General features: G+C 41.6%; 1 protein-coding gene across 1 annotated transcript in view; it reads left to right on the top strand.

Annotated features, from left to right (window-relative positions):
* Positions 1-24,196, top strand: part of VEPH1 (ventricular zone expressed PH domain containing 1) — a 971,752-nt gene that overhangs the window by 522,896 nt on the left and 424,660 nt on the right. The window contains exon 14 of the mRNA XM_053711791.1: positions 23,563-23,948. Coding sequence (XP_053567766.1) covers positions 23,563-23,948 — 386 coding nt within the window. The remainder of the gene's footprint in view (positions 1-23,562; positions 23,949-24,196) is intronic.

The raw sequence follows: 24,196 nt of genomic DNA, 5'->3' as shown, positions 1-24,196 counted from the left end.
CATACGAGACATTCTTGTTTGAGGAGTTTCCACAACAGTACGAGACACTTTTTGTCCATATAATATTACAGAGTTACGGATCCAGTGGACACTCTTTATGGTTCTTAATCCTATTAGGTCCTGAGTGGGTGGTGTCAAAATTCACTCCCTGGGGACGCCCTGGGAGTGATAATACAATTTTTTCATTTTTTCTTCTTATGTTTATTTTGACGTTTGTTGTTTTCTTGTCTGGTAAGGGTTGGATGCGGATGTGTTTGGTGGATGGGGTATGTGTGGATCTGAGTGAACTTACACCTGATGGTACCTTATGATTACATTTTGTGAAAGATCAATTTGATCATATCCTTTGTTGAAGAATAAAACCTTCTTGATTCTAAGACTCAGTGGCTGGGATTTTTTTATGTTTTATTATTATTATATAGTCTGTGACCGGACTTTATCCCGTGCCTGAGCATACTAACTAGAAAGGGTGGTGCGGTCACACTTTATCGCATATATATTTATGTGTTAACATGTGTATATACACATATTAACACAAATATATATGTATATATTCATATACATATATATTTATACTTTTCTGCCCCTCGCTGCGTGACTTACCCCCTCCGCTGTGCTAGGTTCTTTGCTGTGTCTCATTGGAGCCTATGGAACCGTGCTCTTGTGAGCACAAAGCTTCCCTGCAATGAGAAAGCGACATCACGTTCACATTGCACTGAACCTTTAATATCAGCGCACATTTAAATGCACCGGTATTACTGAGTGGAGCACAAATATTGCATTTGCGTAAGTGCAATTTCTTGCTCCACTCGTAATCTGGCCCAAAATGGGGGAAGAAAATCTCTTTATAAAACACTTCATTTCATATGCTTAGAAACAAACTTAAAAAAAAAAAAAGTAAAAATGAGACAACCTCCTGATACAGGGTAACCTAACCGCAAGATGAGACACAAGAGCAGTAGAGTCTTTATAAATATCTCATGCTGGAATGAGCTGTAGGAAAAAAAAACATTTAGAATGCCCTGGAATGCCCCTTGTTCACTTCTGCAGGGCTTCTTGTTCTATCCAGTGAGACTACCCTTATAAACAGACAATTCATATGTGTTACTCTTGTAATTATTGCTTTCTACATTGTTAGCATTTTTTTGTTTCCTGTGAGAGATATCATCTATAGGGAGATTTAGAACAACTATATATGTTAATGAAAGGAACATTCACTAGTGAAATTAGAAAAAGAAAGGTAAGGGGGCCGCATATGAATTAGTTGATCATGGTCTTGCCTTAATATATAGACCCTTCAGCATTCATGGATAAACACCATTGACGCTGATCCATGGTCAAAAATACAGATACATAAAACAAACTACTCAAAGCAAATTAATACAAGAGGAGGAAGGCCCTGCCTCAAACAGCTTACAATCTACAGGTCACAGTTATCCTGGGGTTTTCCAGTAGCTTTGCACTTTGTTTCCTTCAACAATAGACTCAGCATTGGTATTTCAATCCATCAGAAATTACTTTCAAGCATATTTTCAAAAGATTTATGAACAATGACTTTTTGAAACCAGTTTTAAAATTAAAAATCTGCACTCTGTTAAATGAATATTAAATCAATTAACTTTCATGTTTAACTTTCTCTTTGACTTCATACTGTAAGTATGTGACACCCATTTGAAAAGCCAATGAAACACTTGTTATCGCATCTGATTAGCACCTCTTTACTAATTAACGGCTAGGGGCCCGATCCGATATAAATCGTCGCCCGCAAAAGCCGGCGACGCCAATATTTGCGCGGGTTTGGTATCCTATATACGGCGTAACTTAGAAGTTACGCACATATATTTCTGACTTCGCCCGTTGTTTTTTGGCCCATAGACTGACATACAAAACACGCGCAGTTTGGTATCCAATATACGGCGTAAGGACTTACGCGCACAAATTTCAGAAAATCTACTCCATTCTCATCTCGCCACAAATTTCAGCCGCAGGAACCCTTGCACTGACTTAGAAACCAACGTAACTCTCTGAAGGCCTAACAAGTGCATGCTTAACAACATACATATCAGCAGCTTGATCACAAATAGTTAACCTCTTCAAAGCATTTATTATTCCTGCCCCTGCAAGTTTGTCAAACCAATCACAAAGGGGTGCATCATGGGGCACAAGGGGTCATCATGGGGCACAAGGGGTGCATCATGGGGCACAAGGGGTCATCATGGGGCACAAGGGGTGCATCATGGGGCACAAGGGGTGCATCATAGGGCACAAGGGGTCATCATGGGGCACAAGGGGTGCATCATGGGGCACAAGGGGTCATCATGGGGCACAAGGGGTCATCATTGGGCACAAGGGGTGCTGGAAGCCCTACAATCCCCTGTTGTTCTGTCTACACATGCTGATTCTATAGTTGCTGCTGAGGTCCATGGTGATGGTGCTGCCCCTGCTGCAGCTGGTCATTGAATTACATACTGCGGAGTTCCACTGCATGTAAGTGAAACTACTACATCCCACCCCCATTCCCTTAACCACCCTAATTACTGAAAATATATCATTAGTTCAATTCATGTTTTGGTCACTATGATTTATTGACTATCATTTTGAGGAATGAAAATGGATGTTTATACCTTATGTTCACACCTTCTGTAAAAACATTATTATTTAGATATATATACCCATGTGCAGGGATAGGCAAGGTGTCCTTCACTAAAGGTCTTTACCTTAGAAAATGTCCGCCACAGCCTTGGCTCGTGCCTATCCCTGCACATGGGTCAATTTCTATTGGATGTGAGAAACCTTGATTTACATCTTATAAGTGAATATCACTATATGTACCCTTCATACACAACTATGTGATGTGGTTTAGAGAACATGAATAAGTCATAAACATGATGATATTACCTTTTCTGGGCCATTTCCACACAGGCCTCATTATATTTTTCAAAAATATTAGTGTACTAAAACACCCCTCACATGGATGTGGATGACAATTATATGGTAAATAACAGAGGACAAGATTTAGGATGAAATATAACAATATATTTTTTTTTTTTTTTTTAGGCTTCTTAGATGAGGGGGCTGAGGGGCCTGGAGTGGGTCTCCTGCCTCTCCTGGGTTGTGTGGATTCAGAATCAGAGGATTCTGCAGGAGTGCTGGCCACAGATGAGAGGCTGGAGGCAATGTCCTGCTGGTGTGTGAAATGCTCCACCAACACACCCAACAGTTGGTTTTGTTCCCTCCATCTGTTGTCACTCTGAATCTGCATGTCCAAAATAACTCTCAGCATCTGAGATTGGTTCTGGACGATACCACTTAAAGATGCTGCCATGTCCCGTTGCAGCTCAATGGAACGCTGTAGTAAAGTCTGTTGGCTCCTGTAAAACCTGCGTTGGTCTCTCTGCATTCTCTCGCAGGTTGTTGTGAGCCTCTCACAGGTTGATGCTTGCCTCCTCTGGAGGGCAATGTATTCGTCACCCATGGCGGAAGTCAGAGGATCTATAGGCTCTTCCCCAGCAGGGACTCTAGGCGCAGGTTCACCTCTATCTGCTGTTTCCACTTGAACATCCTCAGCTGCTGATGCTGCCGGAGGGATCACAGGCGGTGCTGCCTGAGGGATCACAGGCGGTGCTGCCGGAGGGATCACAGGTGGTGCTGCCTGAGGGATCACAGGCGGTGCTGCCTGAGGGATCACAGGCGGTGCTGCCTGAGGGATCATAGGCAGTGCTGCCTGAGGGATGATGACAGCTCTATGCTCCTCCTCAGATGCTGGAGCTCTTCCAAGCGAAGCAGATGGTGGAGATCTCCGGATGGACTGGTAGTCCCATTGCCGGCTGGTGTGCACCCACTCAGCCTGGTGGTATAATCCCTGACTGGCCTGATATTGTTGGGGGGGGGGGTAAAGACATCTACCCTTCGGGGCTGACTTGGCTCCCCCTCCAAGCCAAAGGAATAGTCCTCCGGCCAGGGCTCCTGCCAGGTATCCTCTTGCAATGCTGGCGGCATGACATCTGGATTGTCAACAGAGGCACTCCAACCCAGCTCATGCCTGGGAGCATACTCTTGCTGGACTCTCTGGACCGGTGGTTGAGGTGGAGATATTCTTTGTGGCGGTGGTGGAGGTGGATGCATGGGCGTTTGCACCCTGGTGACTGGAGGTTCTGTGGAGGAGTCAAATGAAAAGAGGGATTAGTACAGTCAGATATATATCCATGTGGGCATACAATGTACATGCTAGGGCCTATACACATTCTCATGTCAAACTCTATAACATGCATGTGCACATTGAGATTTGTGATATGAGGGTTTTTAATATGCAAAGTATACATGTATGTGTTTCATACAATAGTTCTGTGTACATGTCAGTGATGGTGAAAATGTGTTCTTTAAGTGACACTACAGGGAGTGCAGAATTATTAGGCAAGTTGTATTTTTGAGGATTAATTTTATTATTGAACAACAACCATGTTCTCAATGAACCCAAAAAACTCATTAATATCAAAGCTGAATAGTTTTGGAAGTAGTTTTTAGTTTGTTTTTAGTTATAGCTATTTTAGGGGGATATCTGTATGTGCAGGTGACTATTACTGTGCATAATTATTAGGCAACTTAACAAAAAACAAATATATACCCATTTCAATTATTTATTTTTTACCAGTGAAACCAATATAACATCTCAACATTCACAAATATACATTTCTGACATTCAAAAACAAAACAAAAACAAATCAGTGACCAATATAGCCACCTTTCTTTGCAAGGACACTCAAAAGCCTGCCATCCATGGATTCTGTCAGTGTTTTGATCTGTTCACCATCAACATTGCGTGCAGCAGCAACCACAGCCTCCCAGACACTGTTCAGAGAGGTGTACTGTTTTCCCTCCTTGTAAATCTCACATTTGATGATGGACCACAGGTTCTCAATGGGGTTCAGATCAGGTGAACAAGGAGGCCATGTCATTAGATTTTCTTCTTTTATACCCTTTCTTGCCAGCCACGCTGTGGAGTACTTGGACGCGTGTGATGGAGCATTGTCCTGCATGAAAATCATGTTTTTCTTGAAGGATGCAGACTTCTTCCTGTACCACTGCTTGAAGAAGGTGTCTTCCAGAAACTGGCAGTAGGACTGGGAGTTGAGCTTCACTCCATCCTCAACCCGAAAAGGCCCCACAAGCTCATCTTTGATGATACCAGCCCAAACCAGTACTCCACCTCCACCTTGCTGGCGTCTGAGTCGGACTGGAGCTCTCTGCCCTTTACCAATCCAGCCACGGGCCCATCCATCTGGCCCATCAAGACTCACTCTCATTTTCATCAGTCCATAAAACCTTAGAAAAATCAGTCTTGAGATATTTCTTGGCCCAGTCTTGACGTTTCAGCTTGTGTGTCTTGTTCAGTGGTGGTCGTCTTTCAGCCTTTCTTACCTTGGCCATGTCTCTGAGTATTGCACACCTTGTGCTTTTGGGCACTCCAGTGATGTTGCAGCTCTGAAATATGGCCAAACTGGTGGCAAGTGGCATCTTGGCAGCTGCACGCTTGACTTTTCTCAGTTCATGGGCAGTTATTTTGCGCCTTGGTTTTTCCACACGCTTCTTGCGACCCTGTTGACTATTTTGAATGAAACGCTTGATTGTTCGATGATCACGCTTCAGAAGCTTTGCAATTTTAAGAGTGCTGCATCCCTCTCCAAGATATCTCACTATTTTTGACTTTTCTGAGCCTGTCAAGTCCTTCTTTTGACCCATTTTGCCAAAGGAAAGGAAGTTGCCTAATAATTATGCACACCTGATATAGGGTGTTGATGTCATTAGACCACACCCCTTCTCATTACAGAGATGCACATCACCTAATATGCTTTCAAGCCTATACAGCTTGGAGTAAGACAACATGCATAAAGAGGATGATGTGGTCAAAATACTCATTTGCCTAATAATTCTGCACTCCCTGTATGGTTGTGATGACTATAGTGTCCATTTACTGAAAACTCTACATGTGGCTTGTGGCCTGTGTTACTTTGAGACATGTTAGTATTTCACTATTCCACCTCATATCATGAATTTCAATGTGTTAAGTAGCATTAAATGGACATTAAACTAATTTTTATTCTTTCATGATTCAGCTAGAGCATGCGATTTTAAACAACTTTGAAATTTACTTCCATTACCTAATTTGCTTCATTCTCTTGATATTCTTAGCTGAAAAGCATATATAAATAGGCTCAGAAGCTGCTGATTGGTGGCTGCACATCAATGCCTCGTGTGATTGCCTCACCCATGTGCATTGATATTTAATAAACAAAGAATAACAAAATAATGAAAGAAATTAGATAATAGAAGTAAATTGGGATGTTGTTTAAAACTGTATTCTCTATCTGAATAATGAAATAAAAAGATTTGGTTTAATGTCCCTTTAATGTGAAATATAATTGTAGATGTTTTTGTTAGTAGGCCAAATACCATGCTCCTCATTGTGTACATGAATGTGTGACATTATAGGATGTTATATCTCAAATACATATAATACTGGTGTGTGGGATGTTACTCACCAGCATGCTGCACTGATGTTGCAATCCCTGAGTCACAAGCCCCTGGAAGTCCACGGACTGCTGTGACGCTCAGGGACCTATGAATCAGCTCCTGCCACTCGTTATATTCTGCCTCCTGGTGAGGCCCACCTCCTGTTGCCCTCTGGGACATTGCTTCTTGGCCCATCTTCTCCTTGACTCTCCTCTTGCAATTGTTCCACCTTTTCTTTAGGCCATCCACAGTCCTCCTCTGCTGGGACACACCATTAACTGCCTCCTCCACCTTCAGCCAGGCATCTTTACGCCTACGGGCAACTCCTTTGCCCTTCTCTTGGCCAAAGAGGGCGGTATGGTTCTCCAGGACGGCCTGGACTAGAGCGAGGTTTTCAGCAAAGGAGAAGTTGGGGCACCTCATATGCTCCTCATCCTGGGCCGCCGGGCTCCCTCCCTGGGATGTCCCTGGTGTGGGTTCCTCCTCTCCCTCCTCCCCCCCTTCTATCCCCATGTGCACCCTCTATCCCTCTTCTATTGAGTGTGCCTGGCCTTTGGGCAACCCCACTCCCATCCTCCCTTCTAAGTCTCCCTCTCCCCACCCCACTGACTCCCTGACGGGGACCCTGCTGCTCTTCCTGACCATAATCCTCTCCCTGCAACTCCCCTTCCCTCCTCCCCCCCGTCCTAGCTCTCCCTGACATCCTCACACTACACACACTCACACTCACTCCCACTTCAATCACACACAATCACAACCAAACACTCAGCCTTTCACACTGTAAAAGATAAATAAAATGTGTAAGGTGTTATAAAAAAAAATGTTGTGTATTTTGTATATGTGTGTATGCAAAATGTGTGCAATATGTAAAAAAGTGACAGTAATGTACAAGCTTAACAAATCCACCAAATCCGACCTAACTAAATATATGCAATGCTCCTATCTCTCTACTCTAACCACTTTCTCCTACTCACTGTAGTGTGCTGTAGCTCCAAGAACCAACCAAACACACTAAAGAAAATGGCGGCTGCGCAGGGGTTTAAGTATGATTTTTGAATGGCGTAATTACGTGGCGCATCTTTTAGAACTGGCGGTTAGTTTCTACGATTCGTTGCCTAATTTGCATAAAACTACACTTTATTGAGACTTTACGTGCACAAAATACTGGCGTAAGTACTTGTGACGACTAAAATGTGTATTTGCGCACATTTTAGCTGATCGTCGTTTTTTCATACTTACGCCAGTTTATCATCTGACGGCGCAGTATATTGGATAGGTCAAGTTGCGAGGTGAAATTACGGGCGGCGCGGGTTCCCTTGCTTGCGCCGACAACTGCGCCGTATATCAGATCGCGCCCTAGATTACGAGTTTTGCTGTAAGAGCTGTGCCGTACTAACTTGCATGTTAATGTCACCGCTCACTTTCCGACAGCGCTGGTATTACAGGTTTTTATAAATCCGGCGTTAACAGGCAAGAAGGGAGCCTAGAGCAAAATTGTGCTCCATGCCGCACCCCAATACCAGCGCTGCTGAAAGCCGCGGTGAGCTGGTTGTATGTGCTCGTGCACAATTTCCCATAGACATCAATGGGGAGAACCGGCTTAAAAAAAGCCTAACACCTGCAAAAAAGCAGCGTAAAGCTCCGTAACACAGCCCCATTGATTCCTATGGGGAAACAAAATGTATGTTTACACCTAAAACCCTAACATGAACCCTGAGTCTAAACACCCCTAATCTTACACTTATTAACCCCTAATCTGCTGCCCCCAACATCGCTGACACCTACATTATACTTATTAACCCCTAATCTCCCTTCCCCAATGTCGCTGCAAGCGACCTACACTTATAAACCCCTAATCTGCCGCTCCGGACATCGCCGCCACTATAATAAACATATTAACCCCTAAACCGCTGCACTCCCGCATCACAAACACTAGTTAAATATTATTAACCCCTAATCTGCCGCCCCTAGCATCGCCGCCACCTAACTACATTTATTAACCCCTAATCTGCTGCCCCCAACGTCGCCGCCACTATACTAAATGTATTAACCCCTGAACCTAAGTCTAACTCTAACCCTTTCACCCCCTAACTTAAATATAATTAAAATAAATCTAAATAAAACCTACTATCATTACCTAAATTATTCCTATTTAAAACTAAATACTTACCTATAAAATAAACCCTAAGCTTGCTACAATATAACTAATAGTCACATTGTAGCTAGCTTAGGGTTTATTTTTATATTACAGGCAAGTTTGTATTTATTTATTTTTTATTTGTAAAACAAGCTTTATTAAAGAGAAGATGAATACAACATAATCAATAAATATGTTTCTTTGAGCATGGATACAACATTCGTGACATTCACGGTGAGGTTTCTATTACAGAGCTTCTAGAGTCCATGAAGTTGTTCAAATATTATATACATTTGCTATAAAGTCTGTTTCTCTTTACTTTGCATAGAGATGATTCCTTATTCCTGAGCTTGTTTCAGCCAGCTAATTAGCTCGCTGTGCTATAAAATTCCTATTAACAAATAAACTTAAACTTTGGGACTTAACATCAGGATCTTTGTTTTCATATAATTGGTAGCTTCTCGGCTTTCTATTACACACCGCCGAGACTAGGTTAATTCCTAACGTTACCTCCTTACTCACCAGTTCGTGAGGTCAAAAGAGTAAAGAATAGTGAAGAGAAAGTTCATGAAGTAAGAAAAAGGGGAGGGGGGAGGGGAAAAAAAAAAAAAGGGGGGGATAGGGATTGAAGGAAAGGGGGGAGGAAGAGACTGGGGTAAGTATTTGTGAGAGATGGGATGTCGCGAGATTTGTCCTTCACTTCACGGCTATCAGGTGTATTATCTCTCATTATAGCCCTTTGCCCTCCAAGATCAGTGTCATCATCTCATGTGTGACTAGTTTGCCTGTTTTGAGATAGTGATATCGTTCTAGTCTAAGTAGTTCCCCTACTCTGTGTCTCCAATCCTGCAAAGTTGGTCCCTGCGTTTTTTCCAATGAGCAGGTATCAGACCTTTTGCTCCATTTAACATCAGTAGGAGGAGCAGATATTTATCCTCCCCCACTACTTTGGGTAGATCGTGGTATATTAGATATGTAGGTTTTGGTGGGAATATCATCTTTAATTTTTTACTTATTTCTCCTAGCACTTCCTCCCAGTAAGGGCGTATGCGGGGACATGTCCACCAGATGTGTAAGAGTGTTCCCTCTTCCCCACATCCCCTCTAGCATCCCCCATTCACATGTGGGTACATTTTATGTAGTCGTTGGGGTGTCATGTACCATCTACTTAACAGCTTGTAGTGAGTTTCTTGTATTTTCATGGAGACTGATGCCTTTTTAGCTTTCGCAAACATCTTAATCCAGTCTTTTGTTTCTATTTCTTGGGCAAGTTCGGTTTGCCAAGTTGCAGTGTAAGTTGGCAGGGTAGTTCCCCCTCTTGTCAGCAAGGCTTTGTATAATTGTGAGATTAGTTGTGTCGGGGTCTGTGTCATTGTGCATAGTGTTTCATAGAATGTTTTTTGCCTGGACAGTGCTGTTTTGTCTTTGTGCATTTTTATATAGTGTTGCATCTGAGATACTCTGAACCATGACGCAAAGATCTCAGACGCCCAAGCTGATAATTCCGCTTGCGTTTTAAGCTTCCCTTGTTGCAAGATGTTGGCCAGGGAGGCTTCCGCTAAGGTGTAGAATTCACCTGTCACATGTGGCCTATACTCCATACCCAAATCTGGGTTTTCTCTGATTGGGGTGTTCGGTGAGCAGAACGTGGACACGTGCGGTTCTTTAATAATTATCTTATCCCATGTCTCAAACACCTCCTATATCAGGGGATACTGTGCAGTATCAGGCGGCCTATTCTTGGCTGAAATCCAAGCCAATGCTCCTACATTCCCACGCCCCAAGATGTCGTTATCCATTTGAACCCAAGCTTTATTGCGCATATTTTGACTCCACTCCACTAGCCTCTGCAAAGAGATAGCTCTCTGGTATTCTCTCAGCAAGGGCACTCCCAAGCCACCTCCATGTCTGGGTAGATATGTGGTATGCTTTCTGATTCTTGGCTTAATGCCATTCCATATATAGGCTTCTATTGCTTTCTGGAGTTGTTGTATGTATTGTGTAGCTGGTGAGATTGGTATAGTCTGCATCACATATAAGAATCTCGGTAAGATGTTCATCTTAACCACCCCAATTCGCCCCATCCATGAGATGGTCTTGTTTTTCCAATTTTCTAAGTCTTTTGTGATCTCGTCCCTAATATTTTTATAGTTTGTTTCTATTGTTTCCTTTATATTGGGAGTGATTTTTATCCCTAGGTATTTTATGGAATGGTGCGCTAGTTTGATCGGGCAGTTATTCCGGAGTGCCTCGACTAGCTCAGGGCGCTCATTGATAATCAGGATTTCGGACTTTTGTGGGTTAAGTAGGAAGTTTGGTACTCTTCCGAATGACGAGAACTCTGCCATGGCCTCCTTTAATGAGTCCAACAAGTTTGAAATCGATAATAGGACGTCGTCGGCATACATTGAGAGTTTTTGCTCTTTACCTCCTATTAAGAGCCCTCTGATCTGCGGATTGTTCCTAATTTTACTCGCCAGTACCTCAATCGTAAGTGCGAACAGGAGCGGTGATAGGGGGCAGCCCTGTCTGGTACCGTTGTTAATATTGAATGAGGTAGAGAGTGTACCGTTTACTCTAACTCTTACATTTTGGGGAGGAGTAGAGGGCCATAATCATGTTTATGATTTTAGTTCCAAAGCCAAATTTTTGTAGTGTGAGCTTCATAAAAGACCATCTCACCCGGTCAAATGCTTTTTCAGCATCTGTAGTGACCAGGGAGAGAGGAGCTCCACGTATTTGGGCATGCGTGATCATCTGTAATACCTTCAGGGTATTATCTCTTGCCTCACGGGCGGGGACAAATCCTACCTGGTCAGTTGATACCAAGCCCGGCAGCAGTCTATTTACCCTGTTTGCCAAGACCTTTGCAAGAATCTTAACATTGGAGTTCAGGAGGGATATGGGTCTGAAGTTTTCCGGTTTATCTTGCTGCTTCCCTGGTTTGGGGATTACTGTGATGTAAGCCTCCAGCATGGAGTCTGGAAGTTCGGGAGCCTGGGGCAAGGCATTAAACAGATTTGCCAGGGTAGGGGCTATTTGATCAGTATAGACTTTGTAGTATTTAAGAACAAAGCCATCAGGCCCAGGACTTTTCCCTGATGGGAGATCTTTAATCCCCTTTTTAATTTCCGCCACTGAGATTGGGGTATCTAGTGATTCCCTTTCCTGTTCTGTGAGTTTGGGGAGATCAGTTCCCTCAAGGTATTCTAATATGATATTGTCACCTCGCGACGGGTGTGAGTGCTCCCTTCCATCTTGATCTTTATTCGTTATATTATACAGAGTTTCATAATATGCTCTGAAGGTGTCTGCGATTGAATCTGCGTCAGGCCTCACTACCACCTCTTTATCTATTATGTGATGTACATATGCCTTAAGTTTCTTCCTTGCGATCACCCTGGCCAGTAGCTTTCCAGCCTTGTCCCCGTGCTCAAAGTATAATTGTCTCAACATCAACGCCTTTTTTTTATATTCTTCTTGCAAGTACTGCAGAAGGTTTCCCCTAGCTGCCGCTAATATTTTTGCTTTGGTTTCATCCGTTGGCTGCGACTTATGAATCTGGTCCGCTTGTTCCACTTGCAACAGAAGCGTCCGATAGCGCTCTCTTTTAATATATCGTGTACCGTCAGTTCCGTCAACATTGCCATCATGCGTTTAAGTGTCCTATGGGGGACGCTGGAGATACCATCAGATGTGTCCAAAGAAGGATCTAAAGGGGCATTGAAATCCCCACCCAAATATAGCATTCCAATTCTCATTTCTAGGATTTTTTGGATAACTTTTGAGAGGAAGAGATGTTGTGAGTGGTTTGGGCAGTAAATGTTGGCTAGCGTAATAGGCTTAACGTATAAGGCGCCCGTCACAACCAAGTATCTGCCTTCTGGATCTTTGTGTATTTATGTTAAATGGAAAGGTAGTTTGGCGTGTAAAATGATTCCCACCCCATTTTTCTGTTTTGGGCCAGACGCAAAATATGCAGTCGGGTAATGACGGCTATTCCATTTGGGTTCGTGTGTAGCCGCAAAGTGAGTTTCTTGGAGATATATAATATCTCCACCCATCCTCTGCAAATCTCTTTGTGCTATGGATTGTTATTGGGACCATTTAAACCTTTGACATTTATCGATATCAGTTCTACAGGATGTGTTCGGAGATGCCCCTGTTTAGGTGCCATTGTTTATTTGTTCCTCAATGATGAAGGGGGTTCTATGTGTAGGGAAGGGGAGTGAGAGAGAAAAAAAAAAGGGGGAGGGGGAGGCCGAGGGGAGGGGAGAATAAGGAAGAGGGGGTTAGTGAAGAGAAAGTAGGTAGAGAAGAGGGAGATAGTAGATAGATTGCTGGGGGAGGTGTTTAGTCATTAGAGGGGAGGCCAGATGCCCCTAAGGAGGTGAGGGGAGAATTGGAGAAAGAGTAGAGAGTTCGCTGTTCAACAAAACAATGCAATATTTTCAAGACAGTATTCTCTACTAACTACAACAAATTACACAACAAGAGAGAAAAAAATCTGTAATGTGGGGGTAGTTGTCCCCATGTTTTCAATCTTTCTTTAAACTTTTAACATATTCTTATGAATCCAACGTTTTCCAAGTAAGAACTTATAAACTTAACCTAAACTTCTATTTGGTGCGCAGTGGTTGGTCTCGGTCGTTATCTCAGTTGTCTATATGTTTGGGTATCTGTTTCCACCTAATGTCTACAAGTGTATGTCATCTATAGTGCTGATTTGTCTCCGTGCTTGGAATGTTACTTGTAATATGGGTATATATTATGCTTCCTTAACATGTGCGGCTAAGTTGTATAAATCTGTCCCGCTTGTATAGTTTAGAAAAGAGAGCTTTATGTCTTTTCTTACATGTGCCTGCCAGTATGTCAGTCATTCATATGGTCCCTAATAAGCACTGTTAAGTGTTGCGACTTGCGATGGGATTGGGTTGTAATAAGGCATTCATGTCATCTGCTAACTAATGGTTTCAGTTGTGTTCTTAACCCTTGTGATAGCTTGCTAAGTTCTGCACTTATAAACGTTCACCTATCTAATAGTTATTTTAAAGCTAACAGTACTAAACCTTAGTGCACAAATTTTATAACCACATTAACATTCATATTCAGCATTGAGACTTTTTAAGCTAGATGCTTTCATAACATTAGGAATTATCTTAAAACACAAACATCTGAGTCTTTATTAGCATACGACCTGTATAGCCATTCAGGATCCCCACGTAGGTTTCCTTAGGTAATGTTCAATGTATCTCACTCGACAGAGATAACTGTAGTTACTTTTGTCCTGTCTTGACGTCGTCCCATCAGGTTAGGGGCTGCAGGTTTACTCTTGGGAGAGGTCCGGGAGGGCCCCGTGGGTCCTCGTCTGCTTCTTGGGGTGGGCGTATGTTTAGGCCCAATGCTTGATTGAAGTTTGGAAGGTCTTCAATTGACCTCAAAAAGTGTGAGGTGTTATTTTTGGTGACAATCAGGCAGCTGGGGAATCCCCACCTGTATGGCAGTCTTTTTTCTTTTAGGTCCGCCATGACATATCTTAAGTCTCTTAGTTTCTGTAGCGTCATAGGACACAGATCAGAATACACTTGTATCTCAGAGCCTCTAAATTCTAGTGGGTGCTGTGTTCTGGAAAGCCGTAGGATTTCTTCCTTATCTTTAAAGGACAGAAGTTTCATTATGACATCCCTGGGTGGTGCTCTATTTGGTGGTTTGGGGCGCAGGGCTCGGTGCGCTCTTTCAATCGGTGTTTCTGGCGCTGCTTCATTATTTTTGAGGTGTTTAATAAAGTCTTGTATGTAACTTTGTAGTGCAGGAGGGTCAACTGCTTTGGTTATTCCCCGCAGTCTAAGATTGTTCCTCCTGCTCCTATTTTCTAAATCCTCTATACGGTCCATGAGTGTTTGAACCGTGCCCTCTTGGGCCTGCATTTGGCTGTTCTGGTGTTGTAAGTCTGAGCTAAGGGTTTCTTGCCTTTCCTCTATCTGCGTGACATAGTCTTAAAGTCTTGCATCGCCTCTCTGATGTCTTCTTTTGATGACAGATGTTTTATATCTTCTCTCGTTAAGTAGTCTTGTGTTCTGATCTGTGGGCCAGGATGGTGTACTAGTGCAGCTGTTGTTTGTGTAGGTGCGCCGCGCTCCATGTCTGTTGTAGCCGTGCTTGCCTCAGTTGGGATCAGATAGTTCTCCATTACTGTGGGCTGTGTGTTTCTAAGCGGTTTAACATTCTTTTTAGCAGCCATGATCAACAGTGGTTTTCTGTGCGGTGCAGCTTTGCTTCGCCCCCTATTTATTCTGTGTTGTCACAAGTTCTGACAAGGGGTATGCTGCTCTGATGTTAGGTCTTTATATCTTTCCTCCGGAATACACCGTGCTTATAGCTGAGGTCCCACACCTCTCCCGGTGCTCTTTGGGTAGGAGACTTGCCTAGATGTTTCTTAGCTCCCTGATCTTAGCGTGCTGTGGTAGTAATGGAGTATATAAATTCTAGCTCAAATCACTTCTGTAATGTCCCAACTTTCGTGCACAATAGGAGTATGTGGGAGTTTCATATATAAATACGTAGGCCCGTGTACTGATGCTTTGGCCTTCTTTTAATACTGTGCTCACCCCCCAGTAATCCTCTGTGAGATAGGGATGGCTGTGTAGGATCGTACCTCCTCTCCCTGTGAGTTATAATGCTGTTTTTGTATTTTATTGATTCAAACTATGCCCCATGTTACTGCCATAATGTCCATAGGCCTTATTCTTTTCACTGTACCCCAGCCTATTTTTATCTGCCCTTCCCCACCAGAGGTCTCAGGGGTTAGGGAGGTGGAGGTCGCAGGGGTTTATCGGTTATCTGCCTTACCGCTAAGTGAGGGTGAGGTCTGTTGTATCTTTGCGGTCTGTGCACCGATTCACCACCCGCTCCGGTCTCCCAGGTCCCAGACCGACCGCGTGGTCAGAATGCGTGCGCTGTGTGAGTGATCAGCCTCAGTGTCTCGGCGCTCAATATATACAGGGCCGTGTACAGCTGTTACCTGTAAAACCGGATGGGCTACAGTGTAAGGTATGTCCTCTCTCCTTCTCACGCACGTATACCAGCTGTACAGTTTGTTCCCCACTCTGTCTCTTCCACGGGGGTTCTCCTCTTAACGGCCTCTGTTCTTTGAGCAGTGTTGTGTGGTTGTGATAGGTTCCACTGTTCTGTAATCTTTACTGATGCTGTCCCCAAGCTCTTATTGCCTCTGTATGGGGCTTTTGTGACCTTTGTAAAGCTATAGGAGAATGTTGGATTTTATTGAAAACTAAGGGGGCTACAGAGCTCTGAGTCTATGCAGCCATCTTGGTCCGTGGCCAGGCTCCGCCCCCCCAAGTTTGTATTTATTTTAACTATGTAGAATAGTTACTAAATAGTTATTAACTATTTACTAACTACCTAGCTAAAATAAATACAAATTTACCTGTAAAATAAAACTTAACCTGAGTTACACTAACATCTAACCTTACACTACAATTAAATAAATTAAATTAATTAAATACAATTACCTAAATTACAAAAAAAACCCCACTAAATTACACAAAATAAAAAAATAAATTATCAGATATTTAAACTAATTACACCTAATCTAATAGCCCTATCAAAATAAAAAAGCCCCCCCAAAAAATAAAAAAGCCCTAGCCTAAACTAAACTATCAATTGCCCTTAAAAGGGCCTTTTGCAGGGCATTGCCCTAAAGAAATCAGCTCTTTTACTGGTATAAAAAAAAATACAAACAACCCCCCAACAGTAAAACTCACCACCCACACAACCAACCCCCTAAATAAAATCCTAACTAAAAAAAAACAAGCTCCCCATTGCCCTGAAAAGGGCATTTGGATGGGCATTACCCTTAAAATGGCATTTCGCTCATTTTCAGCCCAAAAGCCCTAATCTAAAAATAAAACAAACCCAATAAACCCTTAAAAAAACCTAACACTAACCCCTGAAGATCCACTTACAGGTTTGAAGACCGGACATCCATCCTCAACGAAGCCAGGAGAAGTCTTCATCCAAGCAGCAAGAAGTCCTCAACAAAGCCGGGAGAAGTCTTCATCCAATCCGGCAAAAGTGGTCCTCAAGATGGGCAGAAGTCTTCATCCAGATGGCATCTTCTATCTTCATCCTTCCAATGCGGAGCGGCTCCATCTTCAAGACATCCGGCGGGAAGCATCCTCTTCAATCAACGTCTTCTTCCAGAATGAATGTTCCTTTAAATGACGTCATCCAAGATGGCGTCCCTTGAATTCCGATTGGCGGATAGAATTCTATCCGCCAATCGGAATTAAAGGTTAAAAAATCATATTGGCTGCTGCAATCAGCCAATAGGATTGAGCTTCAATCCTATTGGCTGATCCAATCAGCCAATAGGATTGAGCTTGCATTCTATTGGCTGTTTTTTGGGGGGGTTGGTTGTGTGGGTGGTGGGTTTTACTGTTGGGGGTTGTTTGTATTTTTTTTTACAGGTAAAAGAAATGATTTCTTTGGGGCAATGCCCCGCAAAAGGCCCTTTTAAGGGCTATTGGTAGTTTAGTTTAGGCTAGGGTTTTTTTTTATTTTTGGGGGGGCTTTTTTATTTTGGTAGGGCTATTAGATTAGGTGTAATTAGTTTAAATATCTGATCATTTCTTTTTTTTTATTTTGTGTAATTTAGTGTTTGTTTTTTTGTAATTTAGGTAATTGTATTTAATTAATTTAATGTATTTAATTGTAGTGTAAGGTTTGGTGTTAGTGTTTGTATTTATTTTAGCTAGGTAGTTAGTAAATAGTTAATAACTATTTAGTAACTATTCTACCTAGTTAAAATAAATACAAACTTGCCTGTAAAATAAAAATAAACCCTAAGCTAGCTACAATGTAACTATTAGTTATATTGTAGCAAGCTTAGGGTTTATTTTATAGGTAAGTATTTAGTTTTAAATAGGAATAATTTAGGTAATGATACTAGTTTTTTTTAGATTTATTTTAATTATATTTAAGTTAGGGTTAGACTTAGGTTTAGGTGTTAATACATTTAGTATAGTGGCGGCGACGTTGTGGGAGGCAGATTAGGGGTTAATAAATGTAGGTAGGTGGCGGCGATGTTAGGGACAGCAGATTTGGGGTAATAATATTTAAGTAGTGTTTGCGATGCGGGAGTGCCGCGGTTTAGGGGTTAATATGTTTATTATAGTGGCGGCGATGTCCGGAGCAGCAGATTAGGGGTTAATAATTTTATTTTAGTGTTTGCGATGCGGGATGGCCTCATTTTAGGGGTTAATAGGTAGTTTATGGGTGTTAGTGTACTTTTTAGCACTTTAGTTATGAGTTTTATGCTACAGCTTTGTAGCGTAAAGCTCATAACTACTGACTTTAGATTGCATTACGAATCTTGCGGGATAGGCTGTACCTCTCACTTTTTGGCCTCCCAGAAAAAGCTTGTAATATCGGCGCTATGGAAGTCCCATTGAAAAAAGACTTTACGCAAATTGCGTAAGTTAATTTGCGGTACGGCCAAAAAAGTGTGCGGTACAGCTTTTTTGACAAGACTCGTAATAGCAGCGGTAGTGAAAAAGCAGCGTTATAACCCAAAGTTATGTCAAAGTTTTTTTTATGGAAATGCCTTATGTACTGTATATTATATTTATATTATGCTTGTCAAAAAGTAATATACATTATGAAACAGTTACTGTTCATCAGAGCCACCAGCATTTACAGGGCCCTGGGCAAGACAAATCCGTATGGCCACCCCATCCCAACATTCATTTTTACCTATATAAACAATAGCACTATATATTACGCCATAAACAATTCTTCATAAGCTAAATATAGGATATACAGGACGTACCTTCTATACCCATAACCCTGACATTGTGGGACCTCCTGAAAGCATGGGGGCCTGGGCAGGTTCCTCTTTCGCCTTTTTTAAAGGTGTTTATGGAACCTCTGTATTTTTAATTATCATTGTTTATTTTGCTTACATTTGCTGCACATTTTGTTCTTGTCTCTAGAGAGAAACAACCTAAGTAAGTTCTAAAATATCCCAGCTATTGATAATTACTTTAAATTAGATTGTACGCCAAATTGCAAATCACAAAGTGAGTTTTATATGTTTTTAAAACATCTATTTTCTATGCAGATCTTTTGCAATTGATTGCGTAATTCTATAATATACATGAAAAATAATGTCCTTTACACTATATCAATGATGACCATGTGTCATCCTCCTGTGGGGCTTCACCCTTCTGAGTTGGATCCTGGGGACCCCACTCTGTAGCAAGGACATGAGACAGCATTCTCCTTCCACATCTCTGGGTGCAGTGGGAACTCCCTGTGACATTGGAATGTATGTGTCTGATGACATCACAGGGAAAAACATCCTTGTTGCTGAAGCTGCTGGCGAGGAGTCTTTGAAAGACCACATTTTAGCTGCAAACACCTTACAGAGACACTATGGGGCCTAGTTATCAAGCCGTCAACCTCAAATACGCTGGAATTCCGCAGCGTATTTGTGGCGAGGCTGATTCGCCTTAGTTATCAAAGGCTCGAGACCGGCAAAAGTAGAATTTTGTGACGTAAGCATCGATCCGCCGGACTCAGTCCGACACAGATCGATTCTTACGTCACTCCAGATGTTCCGCACACAAGTGCGGCACATTCTCACTACTTTTGCTAGCTATCAAAAAACTAGCAGGTACGCTCGGCACTTTTACGGCCCAGCGTACCTGGTTTTCAAAGCGCCAGCCTGGAGGCGGCGGATCCCATAGGAATCAATGGGAGTCTGAACATAGCGAAAGTACAAGTTCGCTGCTGACAGACATCCCATTGATTTCTATGGGAGCTGTCTACACCTAACACCCTAACATGTACCCCGAGTCTAAACACCACTAATCTGACCCCCCCTACACCGCCGCAACTAAATAAAGTTATTACCCCCTAAACCGCCGCTCCCGGAGCCCACCGCAAGCTACTCTATACATATTAACCCCTAAACCGCCGCTCCCGGAGCCCACCGCAACTATAATAAATGTATTAACCCCTAAACCGCCGCTCCCTGAATCCGCCGCAACCTATATTAAATGTATTAACCCCTATCCTGCCCCCCCTACACCGTCGCCACCTATAATAAATTTATTAACCCCTATCCTGCCCCCACTACGCCGCCGCCACTGTAATAAAATGATTAACCCCTAAACCTAAGTCTAACCCTAACCCTAACGCCCCCCTAACTTAAATATTAATTAAATAAATCTAAATAAATTAACTCTTATTAACTAAATGAATCCTATTTAAAACTAAATACTTACCTTTAAAATAAACCCTAATATAGCTACAATATAAATAATAATTATATTCTAGCTATCTTAGGATTTATATTTATTTTACAGGTAACTTTCAATTTATTTTAACCATGTACAATAACTATTAAATAGTTATTAACTATTTAATAGCTTACCTAGCTAAAATAAAGAGAAATGTACCTGTGAAATAAATCCTAACCTAAGTTACAATTACACCTAACACTACACTATACTTTAATAAATTATTCCTATTTAAAAATAAATACTTACCTGTAAAATAAACCCTAAGATAGCTACAATATAATTAATAATTATATTATAGCTATCTTAGGATTTATATTTATTTTACAGGTAACTTTGTATTTATTTTAGCTAGTTAGAATAGTTATTAAATAGTTATTAACTATTTAATAACTACCTAGCTAAAAGAAATACAAAATTACCTGTAAAATAAATCCTAACCTAAGTTACAATTAAACCTAATACTACACTATCATTAAATTAACTAAATAAACTACCTACAAATAACTACAATTAAATACAATTACATAAACTAACTAAAGTACAAAAAATAAAAAAAGCTAAGTTACAAAAAATAAAAAATTAAGTTACAAACATGTTAAAAATATTACAACAATGTTAAGCTACTTACACCTAATCTAAGCCCCCTAATAAAATAACAAACCCCCCCAAAATAAAAAAAATCCCTACCCTATTCTAAATTAAATAAATTTCAAAGCTCTTTTACCTTACCAGCCCTTAAAAGGGCCATTTGTGGGGGCATGCCCCAAAAAGTTCAGCTCTTTTGCCTGTAAAAGAAAAATACAACCCCCCCCAACATTAAAACCCACCACCCACATACCCCTAATCTAACCCAAACCCCCCTTACAAAAACCTAACACTAATCCCCTGAAGATCATCCTACCTTGAGTCGTCTTCACTCAGCCGAGCCACCGATGGAACTGAAGAGGACATCCGGAGCGGAAGAAGTTAATCCTCCAAGCGGCGCTGAAGAAATCTTCCATCCGATGAAGTCATCATCCAGGCGGCGCTGAAGAAGTCTTCGATCCAGCCGATGTCATCTTCAAAGAGGCGCTGAAGAGGTCTTCTATCCGGGCGAAGTCATCTTCCAAGCCGGGTCTTGAATCTTCCTTCCGCCGACGCGGAACCACCTTCTTCACCGACGGACTACGACGAATGACGGCTCCTTTAAGGGACGTCATCCAAGATGGCGTCCCCTCAATTCCGATTGGCTGATAGGATTCTATCAGCCAATCGGAATTAAGGTAGGAAAAATCTGATTGGCTGATGGAATCAGCCAATCAGATTGAGCTCGCATTCTATTGGCTGTTCCGATCAGCCAATAGAATGCAAGCTCAATCTGATTGGCTGATTGGATCAGCCAATCGGATTGAACTTGAATCTGATTGGCTGATTCCATCAGCCAATCAGATTTTCCTACCTTAATTCCGATTGGCTGATAGAATCCTATCAGCCAATTGGAATTGAGGGGACGCCATCTTGGATGACGTCCCTTAAAGGAGCCGTCATTCGTCGTAGTCCGTCGGTGAAGAAGGTGGTTCCGCGTCGGCGGAAGGAAGATTCAAGACCCGGCTTGGAAGATGACTTCGCCCAGATAGAAGACCTCTTCAGCGCCTCTTTGAAGATGACATCGGCTGGATCGAAGACTTCTTCAGCGCCGCCTGGATGATGACTTCATCGGATGGAAGATTTCTTCAGCGCCGCTTGGAGGATTAACTTCTTCCGCTCCGGATGTCCTCTTCAGTTCCATCGGTGGCTCGGCTGAGTGAAGACGACTCAAGGTAGGATGATCTTCAGGGGATTAGTGTTAGGTTTTTGTAAGGGGGGTTTGGGTTAGATTAGGGGTATGTGGGTGGTGGGTTTTAATGTTGGGGGGGGGTTGTATTTTTCTTTTACAGGCAAAAGAGCTGAACTTTTTGGGGCATGCCCCCACAAATGGCCCTTTTAAGGGCTGGTAAGGTAAAAGAGCTTTGAAATTTATTTAATTTAGAATAGGGTAGGGATTTTTTTTATTTTGGGGGGGTTTGTTATTTTATTAGGGGGCTTAGATTAGGTGTAAGTAGCTTAACATTGTTGTAATATTTTTAACATGTTTGTAACTTAATTTTTTATTTTTTGTAACTTAGCTTTTTTTATTTTTTGTACTTTAGTTAGTTTATGTAATTGTATTTAATTGTAGTTATTTGTAGGTAGTTTATTTAGTTAATTTAATGATAGTGTAGTGTTAGGTGTAATTGTAACTTAGGTTAGGATTTATTTCACAGGTACATTTCTTTTTATTTTAGCTAGGTAAGCTATTAAATAGTTAATAACTATTTAATAGTTATTGTACATGGTTAAAATAAATTGAAAGTTACCTGTAAAATAAATATAAATCCTAAAATAGCTAGAATATAATTATTATTTATATTGTAGCTATATTAGGGTTTATTTTAAAGGTAAGTATTTAGTTTTAAATAGGATTCATTTAGTTAATAAGAGTTAATTTATTTAGATTTATTTAATTAATATTTAAGTTAGGGGGGCGTTAGGGTTAGGGTTAGACTTAGGTTTAGGGGTTAATCATTTTATTACAGTGGTGGCGGCGTAGTGGGGGGCAGGATAGGGGTTAATAGATTTATTATAGGTGGCGACGGTATAGGGGGGGCAGGATAGGGGTTACTAGGTATAATGTAGGTGGCAGCGGTGTCCGGGAGCGGCGGTTTAGGGGTTAATACATTTATAAGACTTGCGGCAGGGTCTAGGAGCGGCGGTTTAGGGGTTAGTAACTTTATTTAGTTGCGGGGGCCTCCGGGGGCGCCGGTATAGGGGGTAGAACAGTGTAGTTTAGTGTGAGTGCTTAGTGACAGGCTAGCAATAAAGCTGGGAAAAAGCCGAAGGGCAGCGAGATCGGATGAGTGATAACTGTCACAGTCCGCTGCTCATCGCCCCACAGCTTTTTGACAGCTTTATTTGATAACTTAGGCGAACGTATTCAAGGTCCGCGGCGGCGAAGGTAGGCGAGCTTAGGCGGACGTATTGGGCCGGCGAAGCCAGAAAAGTAGACGGCTTGATAACTACCCCCCAATACCTCTAATTTCTAATTTTCATGCTTCTGAAAGATATAATAGACCACTGTGAAAACAGCAAATGAAAGTGATGTTTTCCCAAAAAGAGAGGTTTATACTTTTTTTCCCCCCCTGTTTGTACTAAAGAGACAAGTAACCCCTCTTTCCATTTTCCAAATGAGGGGTACTATCCCCTTCTATTTTTCAAGTGATCACTGTGGTAATAGTCATCACCTAACCTAGTTAGGAAGCTGTACAGTGTTATATGAGGGGACTCTTTTAAAGCCGTATACCCCATAAAACATAGAGGGCTATGGGACACCAGATTAGAAAAGGGGAGTCCCCTCTTTCCAATGAGTAGACTAATACCCCACTCTTAACTATTTAATTGCCATAAAAATGCAATTTAATGTATATTTTTGTATCTGTGTTACAAAACATACTTTTTCTCTACAATGCATTTTATATATTGATGTAGTATATGTTTACCTAAAATAACCTCTTTACCTTTTTTGGATTATTATAGGTCAAATAACTTGGCAGTAAATTCACTGAGCAGAAAATGCACAAATTTGGACAATAGTCAAGAAATCGAAAATTCCGACGTCTTTGGTCTAATCTCCTTTTCACATCTGCTTCTGAATAAAGAGGATGAAAGATTAGCATCTGGTGCAGATAATGGAACTTCCCATGTGAATACAACATTAGCTTTAAATCCAATAACTAATTACAGTGAGGCAAAAAGTGTGTTCGATCCAAGTCAAGAAAACCAAAGTAGAGCAAATATAATTAAGGAGTACCTAAAACAAGATAAACTTTTTGTGCATTTGAAAGAAAATCTACATGAACTCAAGAACTATGTTGTAGAAATGGTCAAAAAAATTCCAGTACCTGAACAGTGTGTCATTGAAGGTAAGATAATGCTGAAACATATTTTAAATGTTTTAAAGGGGTGCAGGAAACATTTGATTACAAAAAAATCAACCCCCCCCCCCCAGATAACTTACTTACATACTATTTTTGTTTATTTATTTACACCTAGATTGCGAGTTTTGCGTTATGAGTCAAATAGCAGTGTTATGGCCCATAACGCATGATTTTGCCTAACGCAGCCATTACAAGTCTTGTCGGTATAGGTGTACCGCAAGCCTTTTAGCCTG

This window comes from Bombina bombina, chromosome 4 (assembly GCF_027579735.1).
Source record: "Bombina bombina isolate aBomBom1 chromosome 4, aBomBom1.pri, whole genome shotgun sequence".
Classification (NCBI taxonomy): Eukaryota; Metazoa; Chordata; class Amphibia; order Anura; family Bombinatoridae; genus Bombina; species Bombina bombina.
The sequence above is the reverse complement of the archived record's forward strand: the minus strand, read 5'-3'. Positions and strand labels throughout refer to the sequence as shown.